The following is a 14129-nucleotide window of genomic DNA, read 5'->3' on the forward strand; positions in this document are numbered from 1 at the left end:
ATGTTTAGAGGTGATTGATATTGTGCATACAATAAGCATTATCCCAGTTTGCAGGGTTCTAGTCTCTTGTGGAATACCGCTCCCTAAAATTTTCCTAGCATTTCACTGCTGGAAACATAAATGATGCTCTCCATTCCATTATAGTCAGGCAATCAAAGGATGATAGTTTCCAGCTCTGGAATAATAAAGAACCACTGCCTAAAACTCACTCATTAGACAATTTCAATTCTAAAGCAGACCAGTTAGGTCCAGTCTATAGGGTTCATAGATGCAACCTATATCTCAAAAGTCCCTTGTAAGACAAACCTCATATTTTGATTTTTTTTTTAGCATAAATTCCCAATGTCCTTAAATGGAAATATGCTGTAGACCACTCTACTATGTCTGTAACTTTTTGAAAACAAAAAATAACTCTCACTCAAAGTCTAAATTAGATTAACCTAAAACAACTCTCCTCTAAACAGGGTTTCAATTGGGAAATCTAAAATGAAAACATTTTTCCATTACCATTGCAAGCAAATGTGTACATCAAGGGGATTTTAATACCCAGTCTAGCCCTGCACACCATATGCAAAATAACCTGAAGAGTTTTCAGTTTAGCAGTGAACTAAAGGTTTGTGTTTATTTGGTAATAGTCTACTTTATTAAACACTGCTTTTGAAACAAATTCCAGCATGATCCTTGATCCTTTAGGATGCCAAATCTGTGAGTAATGGCTACTGCAGGATGCAATATTGCCTGAAACCTCAGATCTGTGAGAGAAATCACCAAATTATGAATGAGAAGAACCATTTAGCCCATTTAATCTGGAAAATACTTAATCTCTACCACTTCTGAAAGAGGCTGTTTCGCTTATCTACCTCCCACTGAATACAAGAAAAAATGATTTCTGTAATATATTTTGCTGGAAACTATAGCTGGCCTGTTAGCTGTCTAGGACCTTAAGTGTAATACAACTGGCTATACAATATAATTTAGGCATTCCATGATATATGCGTGACCATGCATCCAACAATAATAACCAATCACCTTGGCTGATATACTGCTCACCTCAGCCTAGTGTACACATTACTGACAGCAGATTAAGCTCCTCTTGTGTTAATTACCTCTTAAAGCATCAGTACAATTGATAAACCTTTAAGTGAAAAACATGTATCTGACACAAACATTGATTTTTCTGACTTTACAGCTGCAACTACATCTCATAACAAGTTAATATTAATGACACATTCTTGTTTAGATGCCTTTTAGTAAGTAAAACAAAAGAAAATACACCACTGCCATCTATCATAGGGACAGGCCTAGATACAACAGAACACAGACTCCATGTCCTCTATAAATTATTTCAATAAATCAATGCCATACATCTTTTTGTTTTGTTTTGATAATATAAATGTCTGTTTGCAAAAGATTTGCTAAAATTGAAATAAATATATATATATTTTTTTTAGTATGATGTGCTTCCCCAAATTATTTTTCAATTGATGCATCAGGGTTTGAAGACATTTATCACTTAAGAACTCGTTATTAGATTTTGTTTCATCCATCTGTTACAATTTGCTTTGTGTTTTGCATACATGTTGCTTGAAACATAATTTGTTTAAATTATGTCAAACTTTCAGGTAAAACCATAATGCAGAATATACTGTATGTATTTTACATACATTGTATGTTGCAACATTGTATGCTGTCCTCCAGGGATACCACAAGGTCATGATTTAAGATAAGCTACTTAAATACATGTGTGTCGGTTAATGGGTGACTCATTACCATTGACCTATCTATGCTTATTTAATCTATGAACCAAAACTGCCCATTCTTGTACTGCTGAATTCTCAAACCTTTCCCAGAAACATATTATGGAATATTTTGTCTCACGTCATAGTATTGCCAGGAACACCTAATCACCATGTGGCACACAAGCAGGCACTCATAGGCTGTTGCCATAAAAACAAACAAAAAAAATCTTAAAAGTTCTCTCCTGTTTTTATTTGGTTAAAACAGGAGAGAATTAAATGACAGATCCTCTACGGAACTCTTGTAAGTTGTGAAGGAATGAAGCATTGCCCTAATCACAATTGTTAAAGTTTTTATATGGATCATTAAAATTATACTGGCTATGATTAAATGATTAAGAGACATGCACAGACCTCCCATCTGGGACACCAGCCAGCTCCATACTGACCCAATCTGCCACTCCAGTGGGATATACCTGGCTGCTCTCTGTGTTTGCATAAATATGTAATGTGAAGCCTCTTATATCCTGTCACTTTTGTTATTTGGTGGCCACTGGCCTTAAAGAGCTGTATGGGTGTTCCAGTCACCTTCAGGGTGAGATGGAACTGTTGTGAGTCAGTACAGATCCTCTAAAACAATGTTGTTGCATGGATGTAACCAGTAAATTTGTTAATCTAGCCACCATCTCAGTGGTATTACCAATAACTAAAGCTTACAAAAGCCATTTCAATGCAAATATAGTAGCACAGTAACTAGGTGTGTTGAACGGCATCAACACCTTTCAACCTTTGGTAAGTGCAAGTATGTAATAATTTACCTCTGATGCATTTGCAGATAGCTGCATACAGCAGCCATCTCTATACATCTAAAATGTGAGATTTGTTGGTCATGCTGGGCTTAAACTGAATGGATTTTCACTGTATCCCTGCCAAGCATGACCAAGAATTCACAATATGGTGGTACCATATAGTTCGGGAGGAGAAGGACTGCTGGATTATGGTATGTGCGCCTATGGAGTGGGGCTGCAATAGTATTGTTTGTGGATAGGGGCTGCTGGATAATTGTGTGTGCGCGCAGGTGAGGGGCAAATTATGTAGCATGTGAATAAAAAAAAATAGAAAATAAAGAGAGAGCGAGAAAGAGGAAAGAGAACAAAAAAGAATGAGAGATCTAAAAGGAGTGAGAAGAGATACTTGGAGAAGATAGAAGAAGGAGAGGGAGACTGAAGATAAAGAGTAAACATGGATGTAATTTTAATCATATATGCTAGTGTATTGCAGTGTATACAAAGTAGCCAAGAGAGATTGAATTTGATGGACACATTGTGCTTTCGTTCACAGCCAGTACCTAATGTGATGCAGAGTTTCTGTATACTAAAAAAGTCACGCTTCATATAAGTACTTAACCTTCATATATTGAATGTGACAGCTCACAAATTTTCTCATTTGAACACCTGTTCACATGGATATGTTTCTTTTGTGTAAAATTTCAGCATTTCATTGACAGGTTTGTTTTAAGCCCCAGATTTTTGCTAACATCACACTCGGATTCCTGTTTTATTTCAGTAAATAAAGGAAACAAGTATTACAAAGTTGAAGGAAATGAAGCAGACATTACTAGAAAAAAGAAAATCAAAACTGGCCAACAGGTGCTCTTGGCACCTACTACAATATGAACTGAACAGTTGACCTATGAGATATTCATAGCAATGTGTCCAAAACAGGGTTTGCAGAAATTCATGATCTGCAAACCTCAATTTTCGAAGGAAAAGATTGCAAACTAGCAACAGCTTGCGGGAGATGGGAAGCCTCTGTGGACAACGTTTTGTACACAGCAGGAATATGCATAAGCATGCACCGCTTCCCGCCAGATTTTGCGGTCTCTAAACACGGTAAAGAACATCTGCGAATAGAGGAAGATATAATTAGTGATCTAATCGAGAGAACAATGTAAGAAAATATTGACCCATAGTTAAAGGACAATTACCTTAAATGGACTTGGGTTTCTGGAAGAGCTTAGTCCCTTTCCTAGGCGTCTGTTCTGAAACTAAAGGGGTAATGGAAAAGCCAGTAAGTGAAACCAACATTAACTAAGCAACTAACTGTACAGCAGCTTGTGAAATACCTCAGGATGGGTAACGGGAGCTGTTGCTAGGTGACAATCCTTTTCCCGATGAGAGGCAAGAGCTGTTCTTCTTACATTGGCCCCAGCAGGGAGCTCCTCTGGTATCAAGCTTTAATTCCTGCCGCTGAACCCAACGGTCCCCCAGGCCAAGTTTCGGTGTCAGGAGTTAAAGGTCCTAAGACTGACACTATTGGTCACCAGCAGGGAGCTCCTCGGGCATCAAACAATGAAGGGCTGCTGCTGTTACCCCGTATTAACCCCTGCTAGAAAACAGGCAGAAAACGAAGAGAAAAACTAACACACAGAATGTACATGAATATTCACCGCAAAAGAACAAAAGGGTGATCATTTGTGGAATACGAAGAGTTTTTTTTTTTTCCATGAAGACTGGGCTGGGGCCCAAGTCTAGTATATAACACGTATACACTCTTGAAGTGTGCCAAATAGGTAAATATTGTTTAACTACACATTTCATTTCTAAGTACTACATTTTTTATATAATTATCTACATCTCATAGATGTAATCTCTTTACCTAATTTATCTGTTTGTTTTAGTCTGTCAATTCTAATTTTGATATAAATCATGATTGTGTGTACTGTAACATGGGTGTTGGGTGGGGCTATATACTGTAAATAAAATGTTCCATATATATAATCTGCGAGAGAAAATGATTTTGTTTCAGAAGATAGGTGTAAGGATTTATAAATTGCTGTGTGTGTGTGTATGTATATATATATATATATATATATATATCTATATATAGGGCTTGGGGCGGCACAGTGCCGCCCCTTCAAAAGTGCCGCCTGGAGCGGTTGCCCCACTTGGCTCCATTGTCGGGCCGGCCCTGGATATAGCACACACGTATAAACTTTGTCCATATGGGAATGGAACATACAGTATCTCACAAAAGTTAGTACACCCCTCACATTTTATTATATCTTTTCATGTGAAGAATCACTCTGAAGAAATGACGCTCTGCTACAATGTAAAGTAGTGAGTGTACAGCCTATATAACAGTGCACGTTTGCTGGCCCTTCAAAATAACTCAACACACAGCCATTAATGTCTAAACCTTGGCAACAAAAGTGAGTACACCCCTAAGTGGAAATGTCCAAACTGGACATTTGTGTGGCCACCATTATTTTCCAGCACTGCCTTAACCCTCTTGGGCATGGAGTTCACCAGAGCTTCAGAGGTTGCCACTGGAGTCCTCTTCCACTCCTCCATGACGACATTACTGAGCTGGTGGAATTAGAGACCTTGTGCTCCCCCACCTTCAGTTTAAGGATGCCCCACAGATGCTCAGTAGGGTTTAGGTCTGGGGACATGCTTGGACAGTCCATCACCTTTACCCTCATCTTCTTAAGCAAGGCAGTGGTCATCTTGGAGGTGTGTTTGGGGTCGTTATCATCTTGGAATACTGCCCTGCAGCCCAGTCTCCAAAGGAAGGGGATCATGCTCTGCTTCAGTATGTCACAGTACATGTTGTCATTCACGGTTCCCTCAGTGAACTGTAGATCCCCAGTGCCGGCAGCACTCATGCAGGCCCAGACCATGACACTCCCACCACCATGCTTGACTGTAGGCAAGGCACACTTGTCTTTGTACTCCTCACCTGGTTGCCGCCACACACGCTTGACACCATCTGAATCAAATACGTTTATCTTGGTCTCATCGGACCACAGGGCATGGTTCCAGTAATCCATGTCGTTAGTCTGCTTGTCTTCAGCAAACTGTTTGCGGGATTTCTTGTGCATCATCTTTAGAAGAGGCTTCCTTCTGGGACGACAGCCATGCAGACTAATTTGGTCTGAGCACTAACAGGCTGACCCCCACCCCTTCAACCTCTGCAGCAATGCTGGAAGCACTCATACGTCTATTTCACAAAGACAACCTCTGGATATGACGCTGAGCACGTCGACCATGGCAAGTGGAACCTATCCTGTGTAACCGCTGTATGGTCTTGCCCACCATGCTGCAGCTCAGTTTCAGGGTCTTTGCAATCTTCGTATAGCCTAGGCCATCTTTATGTAGAGGAACAATCATTTTTTCAGATCCTCAGAGAGTTCTTTGCCATGAGGTGCCATGTTGAACTTCCAATGACCAGTATGAGAGAGTGTGAGAGCGAACACCAAATTTAACACACCTGCTCCCCATTCACACCTGAGACCTTGTAACACTTAACGAGTCACATGAACACCAGAGAGGTGAAATAGCTAATTGGACCCAATTTGTACATTTCCACTTAGGGGTGAATTCACTTTTGTTGCCCAGGTTGTGTGTTGAGTTAATTTAAGGGGACAGCAAATATACAGGCTGTACACTCACTACTTTACATTGTAGCAGACTGTCATTTCTTCAGTGTTGTCACATGAAAAGATATAATAAAATATTTACAAAAATTTGAGGGGTGTACTCACTTTTGTGAGATGCTGTATATATTATATCTTAAGGTATGTTGATGTAAGTGAAGCAAGTGGCAGGTGCATCCAGATAACAGAACAACAGAGGGTTTAAATGCAACTCAGCCAGATGCACATATTTAAAACATGAGGCTATGTCATTCAGTGTGACCTCTTACACACCCTTAATATTAGCTGGAGAATTAAATGTTTATAAAATATTGGAGTTTCCATCTGCTTCAAATCTGCGAGAGAAAATTGTTTTGTTTCAGAAGATAGGTGTAATGATTTATAAATTGTTGGGTTTTTTTTTGGTTTGGTATAAAGCATCATATCCCTAAGTGACTTAAATTGTAACCTTATGTATCGGCACCAAAAGTCTAAAGTAACAGTTTTTATTTTTTTAACCATAAACATTGTCTGTAAAAGCCTTTAGAGTATTTTCAATCTGGAAACTGAACATACTCTAGGAAGCACAATATGTCTGTTATTGCTATGGGACAGGGTATTACCAGAGCAACATACCCATAATATTTTATTGTCATTTACACGCATGACATCATTGTATGTGGATGATGGTTTATTGTTTAAGATTATTAGTTGATATAACCATATTATAAAACTCAAGTACTATAATAGTCTTTAAAGCTTTTGGCGCCACCCTTCCGACTCTTTATTATTTGATAGAGTGAAAGAAGGCCATCAAGTTCATTATTTCCTAGTATAGGCCATTACCTCCCCAACTGTTGCTGTAGTAAAACCCCCAGCTCATGAACTTTTTTATCCAAAATGACTTAACGAGCCTTTACTTGTCTCTGCTTTCTTAATTATTGCCATAACTAAATTAATGTAGCCTATACCTTGTGTTTTTCATTTATTAGTAGCATTGTTGCAAATAAATATAAATTTCAAGGGTGTTTGATGCCATTTGCAGCATAAATATTTACGTGGTGGTCTTACACTCTGTCATGTGTGATGCAATCTGTTTCATGTTTCTTGCGATCTCCACAAGGCTTCCAGGTCACAAGAACTAGCTTTTCAAATAGCAGGGGATTATGTTATGAAACATAAGAATAAATTATGAAGTTACTACAGGCATACCTTGCCTTAAAGACCTTCAGTTTAAGGACGCTGGCGAGTAAGGAGACAGTTATAGCACAACCATTCCCCTTTTTACTTACACTCACTTTGTGAAGGCGAACACATAACAGCATGACCTCAGGACATCTGTTCATCTTTTGCATGTGTCTTTGGAGCTTTTTACGTTTTTGTGAGGTGGGAATGACTTGACGATTGCAGTGCAGTATATGCAGGGCTGGTGCAAGGATTGGCCACCCTAGGCAAAGCATAATTTTGCTGCCCCCTAGCTCCACTCCTACATGCCCCCCTCCCCTTTTACCATACCCACTTATGTCCCACTCCTCCCAATAGTGACCGCGAGCCACGGCCACGCTTACTGAATGACCACGGCCAGTGGCTCGCGGCTGCAGCCTGCACTGCCTGCCTCCCATCAAGTGACTGGTTCAGTAACTATTTTTTCATATTTAATAAAAGCTGTGATTGAGAAAAAAAAAATGTTTTTATTTCCTTTTATTTGCCAACCTGCCCCCCCAGTTATGCACATCTGCCCCCAGGCCTTCTACACTGCCCTTTTAACCCCCTTTATGCCACTCTGCCTCCAGAAATGCCTTTTAGCCCCCTATATGCCACTCTGCCTCCAGAAATGCCTTATACCCCTTTATGCCACTCTGGCATATAGGGGTTAAAAAGCATATCATGCGACAGAGTGGCATATAGGGGGTTAAAAGGCATTTCTGGAGGCAGATTTCTGGTTTCCTCTGATATCTAATCTGATTTTTTTTAATGAATGGTGTCCAAAGTCATATAGATTCAATAATTATTTGCATATTGTTTTTCCTTTCTGTGATAGTTTTTCTAATATCGTATTCATAATAATGTTGAAACATCTAAAAATGATTTTTTATGAACATTATGACTTTTGAGCAAGCAGGGGTCCTGTTTTGTGTTGCCAGACCATCCCTTTTCTCCATGTCATTAGGTTTTTCTCAGTATTGTGGAACATTTTGTCTCATCTTCTCTGTGATCTTTAAGTGCTTCAAATGGAAATGTCCCTAGGCCAGATTAACCTCCACCACATAGTCTGTGTGGTCCTTAAGGAAATATGGATAGAAAATGTTCTTTGTCAGATGTGTTCTCGGACACAGTTGAACCAATTGAGTTTGTGAAATGTTTGCATTATGCTAAAATAGTAACAACATACATTCTTTTATTAAACTTTTTGGTTGCATTAGGCTTTGTTGTCCACTAAGGCAACAAATGAATGTTAAGTCTTATTAAATTACACTTTTGGATGAGAAACCTAAACATTTTGAGGGAACATTTTAGACTTTGCAGCTGTTCCAGGCTGGAAGAAAACAGACCAGGGACCCTGAGCATACTCATGACATCTAAGTAAATATAAAAGCGCAAATCATTTTATAAAGATTGGCCAAAATACTACGCTCAACTCAAAGAAAAACAGTGTTAACTTTCCTTTATCCATTCTGTAATACAGTGTTCTGCAACGTGGACTCCATACATATTGCCAAAGAGATTAGCTTATTGTTATTTCTTATATCTTGTTACATCGCTCGCACTAATAATAGATTGTTTGCATATTCCGTAATAGAGTGAATAAAAAGCCTTGTTAGACGGAGAAGACACATACTTGGAATGCTTGCAAGTTTAAATTCTGACCAGAACGGTCAATCTGTCTAGGTTTATGAAGTAATTGGAACAGACCATAAGCTACCTTGACTACTGTTTGTATACAATGAGGTTGGAAAAGGCTAATCAAGTGTTTCAGGATTTTAACATTTCTTTTACCTTTAACAGCTAACACAGTGAAAACGTGGGGGTTTCCAATGAGTCGATATGTGAAAGAGAGTTGCTGCTGCATTGGTCGTAACTCTAGGATGTCAGCTTGTTTGGTATGTGCTTTTTAACTTTTTAAAGTGTATTTTGGAAGTTTGTATTTTAACTAGTCGCGTCCTAAAGCATTTTATATGCTTTGCAAAATGTTTTCTCTGCTTTAGCGTTATTATTTATGAACGTAACAGATGAAACATTAAACAGAAAAGAAACTTCTCTAGCCAAAAATTGCTTTAACTTTTTTGACCACCATGGGGCTCATAATTTTAATACTCAGGAGGGACCAGGTTGAAACGTTTTAGTTTTAGAAAAACTAAAACCCTTAAGAGTACAGTACTGTGCAAAAGTTTCAGGCAGGTGTGAAACAATGTTGTAAAGTAAGAACATATTAATAGTTTATTTTTATCGTTCATATGTGCAAAAGTGAGTGTACAGAACAAAAATGTAAATCAAAGCAATATTTGGTGTGACAATCCTTTGCCTTCAAAATATCAACAATTCTAGACTAATATACACACCCAGACACCCAAACAAATACGCCCCGATACTCAAACTTACACAACTCGACATATACATCTAGATACTCAGAAATAACACACCCTGACATTCGACACTAACACACATGCACACACGCTAACATACAAAACCAGCCACCCACACAAACATACCCAGACACTCAAACTAACACAACCAGATACACACATACTAACATACCCAAAGACACATGTTCACACACTAACAGACACACTTTCACACAGGAACACAGCAGATAAGTTGTTATAAACACCTTGGAGAACTAACCACAGTTCCTCTGTGGATTTAAGTAGCCTCAGCTGCCTTTCTCTTTTTATGTAATCCCAGGTCAGACTTGATGATATTGAGATCAGGGCTCTGTGGGGGTCATACCATTACTTCCAGGACTCCTTGTTCTTCTTTGCGATGAAGATTGGTCTTAATGACTTTGGTTGTATGTTTGTTGTCATGATACAGGATACATTTTGTGCGAATCAGATACACCTTCCTGATAGTATTGCACTTGTACTTCTCAGTACTGAGGAGACCCTCAATTCTGACAAAATCCCCAACTCCATTTGCAGAAATGCAGCCCCAAACTTGCAATGACCTCCACCATGCTTCACTGTTGCCTGCAAATGCTCTTTCTTGTAATGCTCTCCAGCCCTTCGTTGAACAAACTACTACAGCCAAATATTTCAAATGTTGACTCATCAGTCCAGCACCTGCTGCCATTTTCTATACCCCAGTTCTTGTGTTGTCGTGAATTTTTGAGTCACTTTGCCTTGTTTCCACATCAGAGGTATGGCTTTTTTGGTCGGAAATCTTGTTAGTGAGTTTGGCTCTATATGGCTACAAAATACAAGTGTACCAAGGAAACATTATGGTTACATCACTATTCTGTGGTTAATGGCTCAAGAAATCGAAGTGGCAGGTATATGAAAGGCCACGCTACAAATTCCTGGAAGATCTAAAGACCAAATCTAAAGACAAAATTAAAGGCAGAGTAGCAGAGAAGATGCCTCAAACCCAAAGATCAGATGGTCTGAGGTGTGGGCTGGCATCAAAAATCTTTAGATGAGAAGAGAGGCTGGTTCACCAAGCCAAGGGAAGACACTTGAGGGACCTCAGCAAATATTCTGGGAAAACACTGGCATATTCATTCCAAAGGAATGTCAAACAGTCAAGGAAAAGCCTAACAACTAAGCACAAGTTAGAGCCATGTTCGGATTAGGTAGAATTTACTAAAATTTGGGATAGATTGGCTTTATAATATATGGTCACATATTCTGTCGAAATCCCCAATATTTATGCTTTAGATATGTCCTTTTAAGTAGTATTTGCTGGATGTGTAAACCGATTCCTTGCTTTATTGTATGTTCACATTGGTCATTTCAGCAGCTGTTCAAAATGTGTATTTATATGCTTGTTATGGTGAATGTGTCCTTTGTTGTACTTTATATACATATGTGGACATATGTTTTGTCACAAAATGTGAGGTGTGTAATGATATGCTGTGTCTTTGGCCCCCCTTACGTAGCCCCCAAATAGATTACTGTCTTGACACTTAAGTTTTGGTCTTTTTCGAGATTTCTGGCGGACAGCTCCATATTTGTCTAATGTATGTGGTTGGTTTTGTAAGTGTTAATGAAAACATTACTTTGCTATGGAAAACAAGACTTCTGGCCATATATACAATAGGTATGATTCTCATAGTCTATGCCATAGGGTCACAGACCCTTTCAAGAATTTAGTGGCCTCTTGTTTAGTTAAAATTTTGTTTTCATATACACTAAAAGTATGGGATTTCATTGTACTGGTTTTAAAGAACAAAAAAAAATCTGAAATGTATCCAGTCAAAATAAATACATGTACAGTTTTCCCATGTAAAGTAATTTAGAAATCGTAGTCACCCAGGCATATACGCCAGTATGAGTAAGCAGTGAACTGAAACGCTATCAAAAAAGTATATACCGTATTGGCTCGAATATAGGCCACACTTTTTTCCCCCACTTTAAAGACTTAAAGTGGGGGGGAAAAGTGCGGCCTATATTCGGGGTCTAGCGCCCGGGGCATGCAGTTCCGGGTGCCGGGCAGGCAGCAGGGTTAGGATACAGATCCCCCGCAGCGGTGCAGGGGACCTGCATCCTACTCTCTGATACGCTCAGACAGCCTTCACTGCCATCACTTCCCACGGGGGGGGTGCCGGCACGGGAGGTTGTCTAAGCGCATCGTGCAGACGTTCACCGGCAGCAGCGATGCGCGTAAACAGTAGTGTATATAAAAGGGTCATGGGATTCAGCAATGAATGGGGTCTGAGCTCCAGAGGGCACCCAATGCCCCATTGTCTGAGTCAATACACACACTTGCTGTTGGTGAAGTGAGGGAGACGGACGTGTGCTCTCCAGTGCACTAAACTGCCTCATTTTTGTTACATTGTACAGTGACTGTATCTTGAACTGGCCAATGCTTATATACCATTATATAAATTAACATTGAATTTTTCCCATAATTTGGGGGATCTAGGACAATGTCATATGAAGTCATACAAAGCATATGTCAGAACAGGAGCCAGCAAGTATTCCAAAACAAGTTTGTGAGGGTCACCAAGAACAGACAGCTTTGGAGCATCTTAAGTCCCCATTACAGGGGAAAAAACTCCATCAACTTATCAGTCTGTCAAAAGGATAGTCAGGAACTGAAATGTGAGGCAAATTTCCACAAAGGCTGAAATGTACATCTGGGGTTTGATTCCCTTGTACAGAGGAAATGTGCCTCACATTTTAGTTCTGGCCAGGTCTTGGGGCAGGATCAGACTGATATGTCAAGAAGAAGTTGACGTATAACTCTCCTGCAAACTCTCTTGTCAGCTCTCCCTTTAGTGAGTAAACCCAATTTTATATAGTAATAAAAGTAATAGTATAGCAGTAAAGTATAGTAATTAAAATTCAGATGTTTGCAGTACATAATTTTTTATTGGCCTTGAACGTCTTCACCGTTTTTTTTATTTTTGCAGCCTTACGCAATGTGATGTTATCTTCAAAAATATCGATTGTACTATTAAAACTGAATTCTAGGTCCTTAATATCTAAATTAGTTTGAAATCAAACCATTTTAAAGGTTTTTCAAAATGTGAAGAATGTTCATCAAATTGCTTGGATGCTATAAGATACATTCAGCTACAGTGCAGTAATGTAGAACACCAGAGGTGTTCCTTTAATAGTATGCTTTAAGTCATACATGGGAGCTTGTGGGCACCGGCTACCTAGAGCCTACCCTTGAGGGATGGGACTGCCCAGGGGCGTAACTAGACGCCTCAGGGCCCGGGTGCGAGAATCTGTTAATTCAACAAATTCAATTTACATTGTCCAAGGGGTGTCCAAGTTTTTTCTGCAGTGGGCCACTTCATCAGAATTGTATACGTGCGCGGGCCGCACTAATTTTTCACTGTGACAAAAAATATGGCCTTTAATAAAATATGCAGATTAAAATAAAGTAAATAAAACAAAACCTTTACTCTTCCTCTCACTGATTTCTGGGCCTTGAAAGTTTTGCGACTACAAATACAGGATTCCCTAGATTTATTCTAGGGATGAACTAAAATGAAAATTCTGGACCAAAACATTCAGGGTTCACTTAGCCAAAACCGAAAATTACCCCCACCTTTAAAAATAATAATAAAAACTCACATGTTTAATAAAAGTAGGTAACACACAATTGGACAAAATTAGCAATATGACTTGGCATGATAGGAGTGTGATTGCTAACAGCAATCACACTCCTATCATACCCAGGCAACCAGTAAATGCTGGTACCTAGGCATGATGGGACTGTGCTCGCTGTGATTGCTGTTAGCAATCACACTCCTATCATGCCAAGTCAGCCAGTACATGCTGGTACAGGGTGGCTGTAAGTGATGTGCAGACCCCATACTGCTGGCAGCATCACTACACAAGGGGGGCAGCTAGCTAGGTTTCAGCATGTACTGGCTGACTTGGCATGATAGGAGTGTGATTGCTAACAGTAGTCACAGTCCCATCATGCCTAGGTTCCAGCACTTACACATCCATCCAGTAAATGCTGGAACCTAGGCATGATGGGACTGTGATTGCTGTTAGCAATCACACTCCTGTCATGCCAAGTCAGCCAATACACGCTGGTACAGGATGGCTGTAAGTGATGTGCAGCCCCCATACTGCTGGCAGCATCAATACACAAGGGGGCAGCTAGCCAGGTTTCAGCATGTACTGGCTGACTTGGCATGATAGGAGTGTGATTGCTAACAGCAATCACAGTCCCATCATGCCTAGGTTACAGGACTTACACATCCATGCTATCACACACACACAGACACACTCATTTATTCATATAATCATTAATTCACAGATTCATTCCCTCAATCACACACACTCATTCAAACA

At 39.6% G+C, this 14129-nt stretch overlaps 1 protein-coding gene across 1 annotated transcript in view; it reads left to right on the top strand.

Annotated features, from left to right (window-relative positions):
• Window positions 1–14129, top strand: part of LOC149299781 (putative methyltransferase-like protein 25) — a 93793-nt gene that overhangs the window by 46691 nt on the left and 32973 nt on the right. The window contains exon 5 of the mRNA XM_089486049.1: window positions 9160–9254. Coding sequence (XP_089342175.1) covers window positions 9160–9254 — 95 coding nt within the window. The remainder of the gene's footprint in view (window positions 1–9159; window positions 9255–14129) is intronic.

This window comes from Sceloporus occidentalis, unplaced genomic scaffold (assembly GCF_023333645.1).
Source record: "Sceloporus occidentalis isolate IW3139 unplaced genomic scaffold, rSceOcc1.0.p SCAF_28, whole genome shotgun sequence".
NCBI lineage: Eukaryota > Metazoa > Chordata > Lepidosauria > Squamata > Phrynosomatidae > Sceloporus > Sceloporus occidentalis.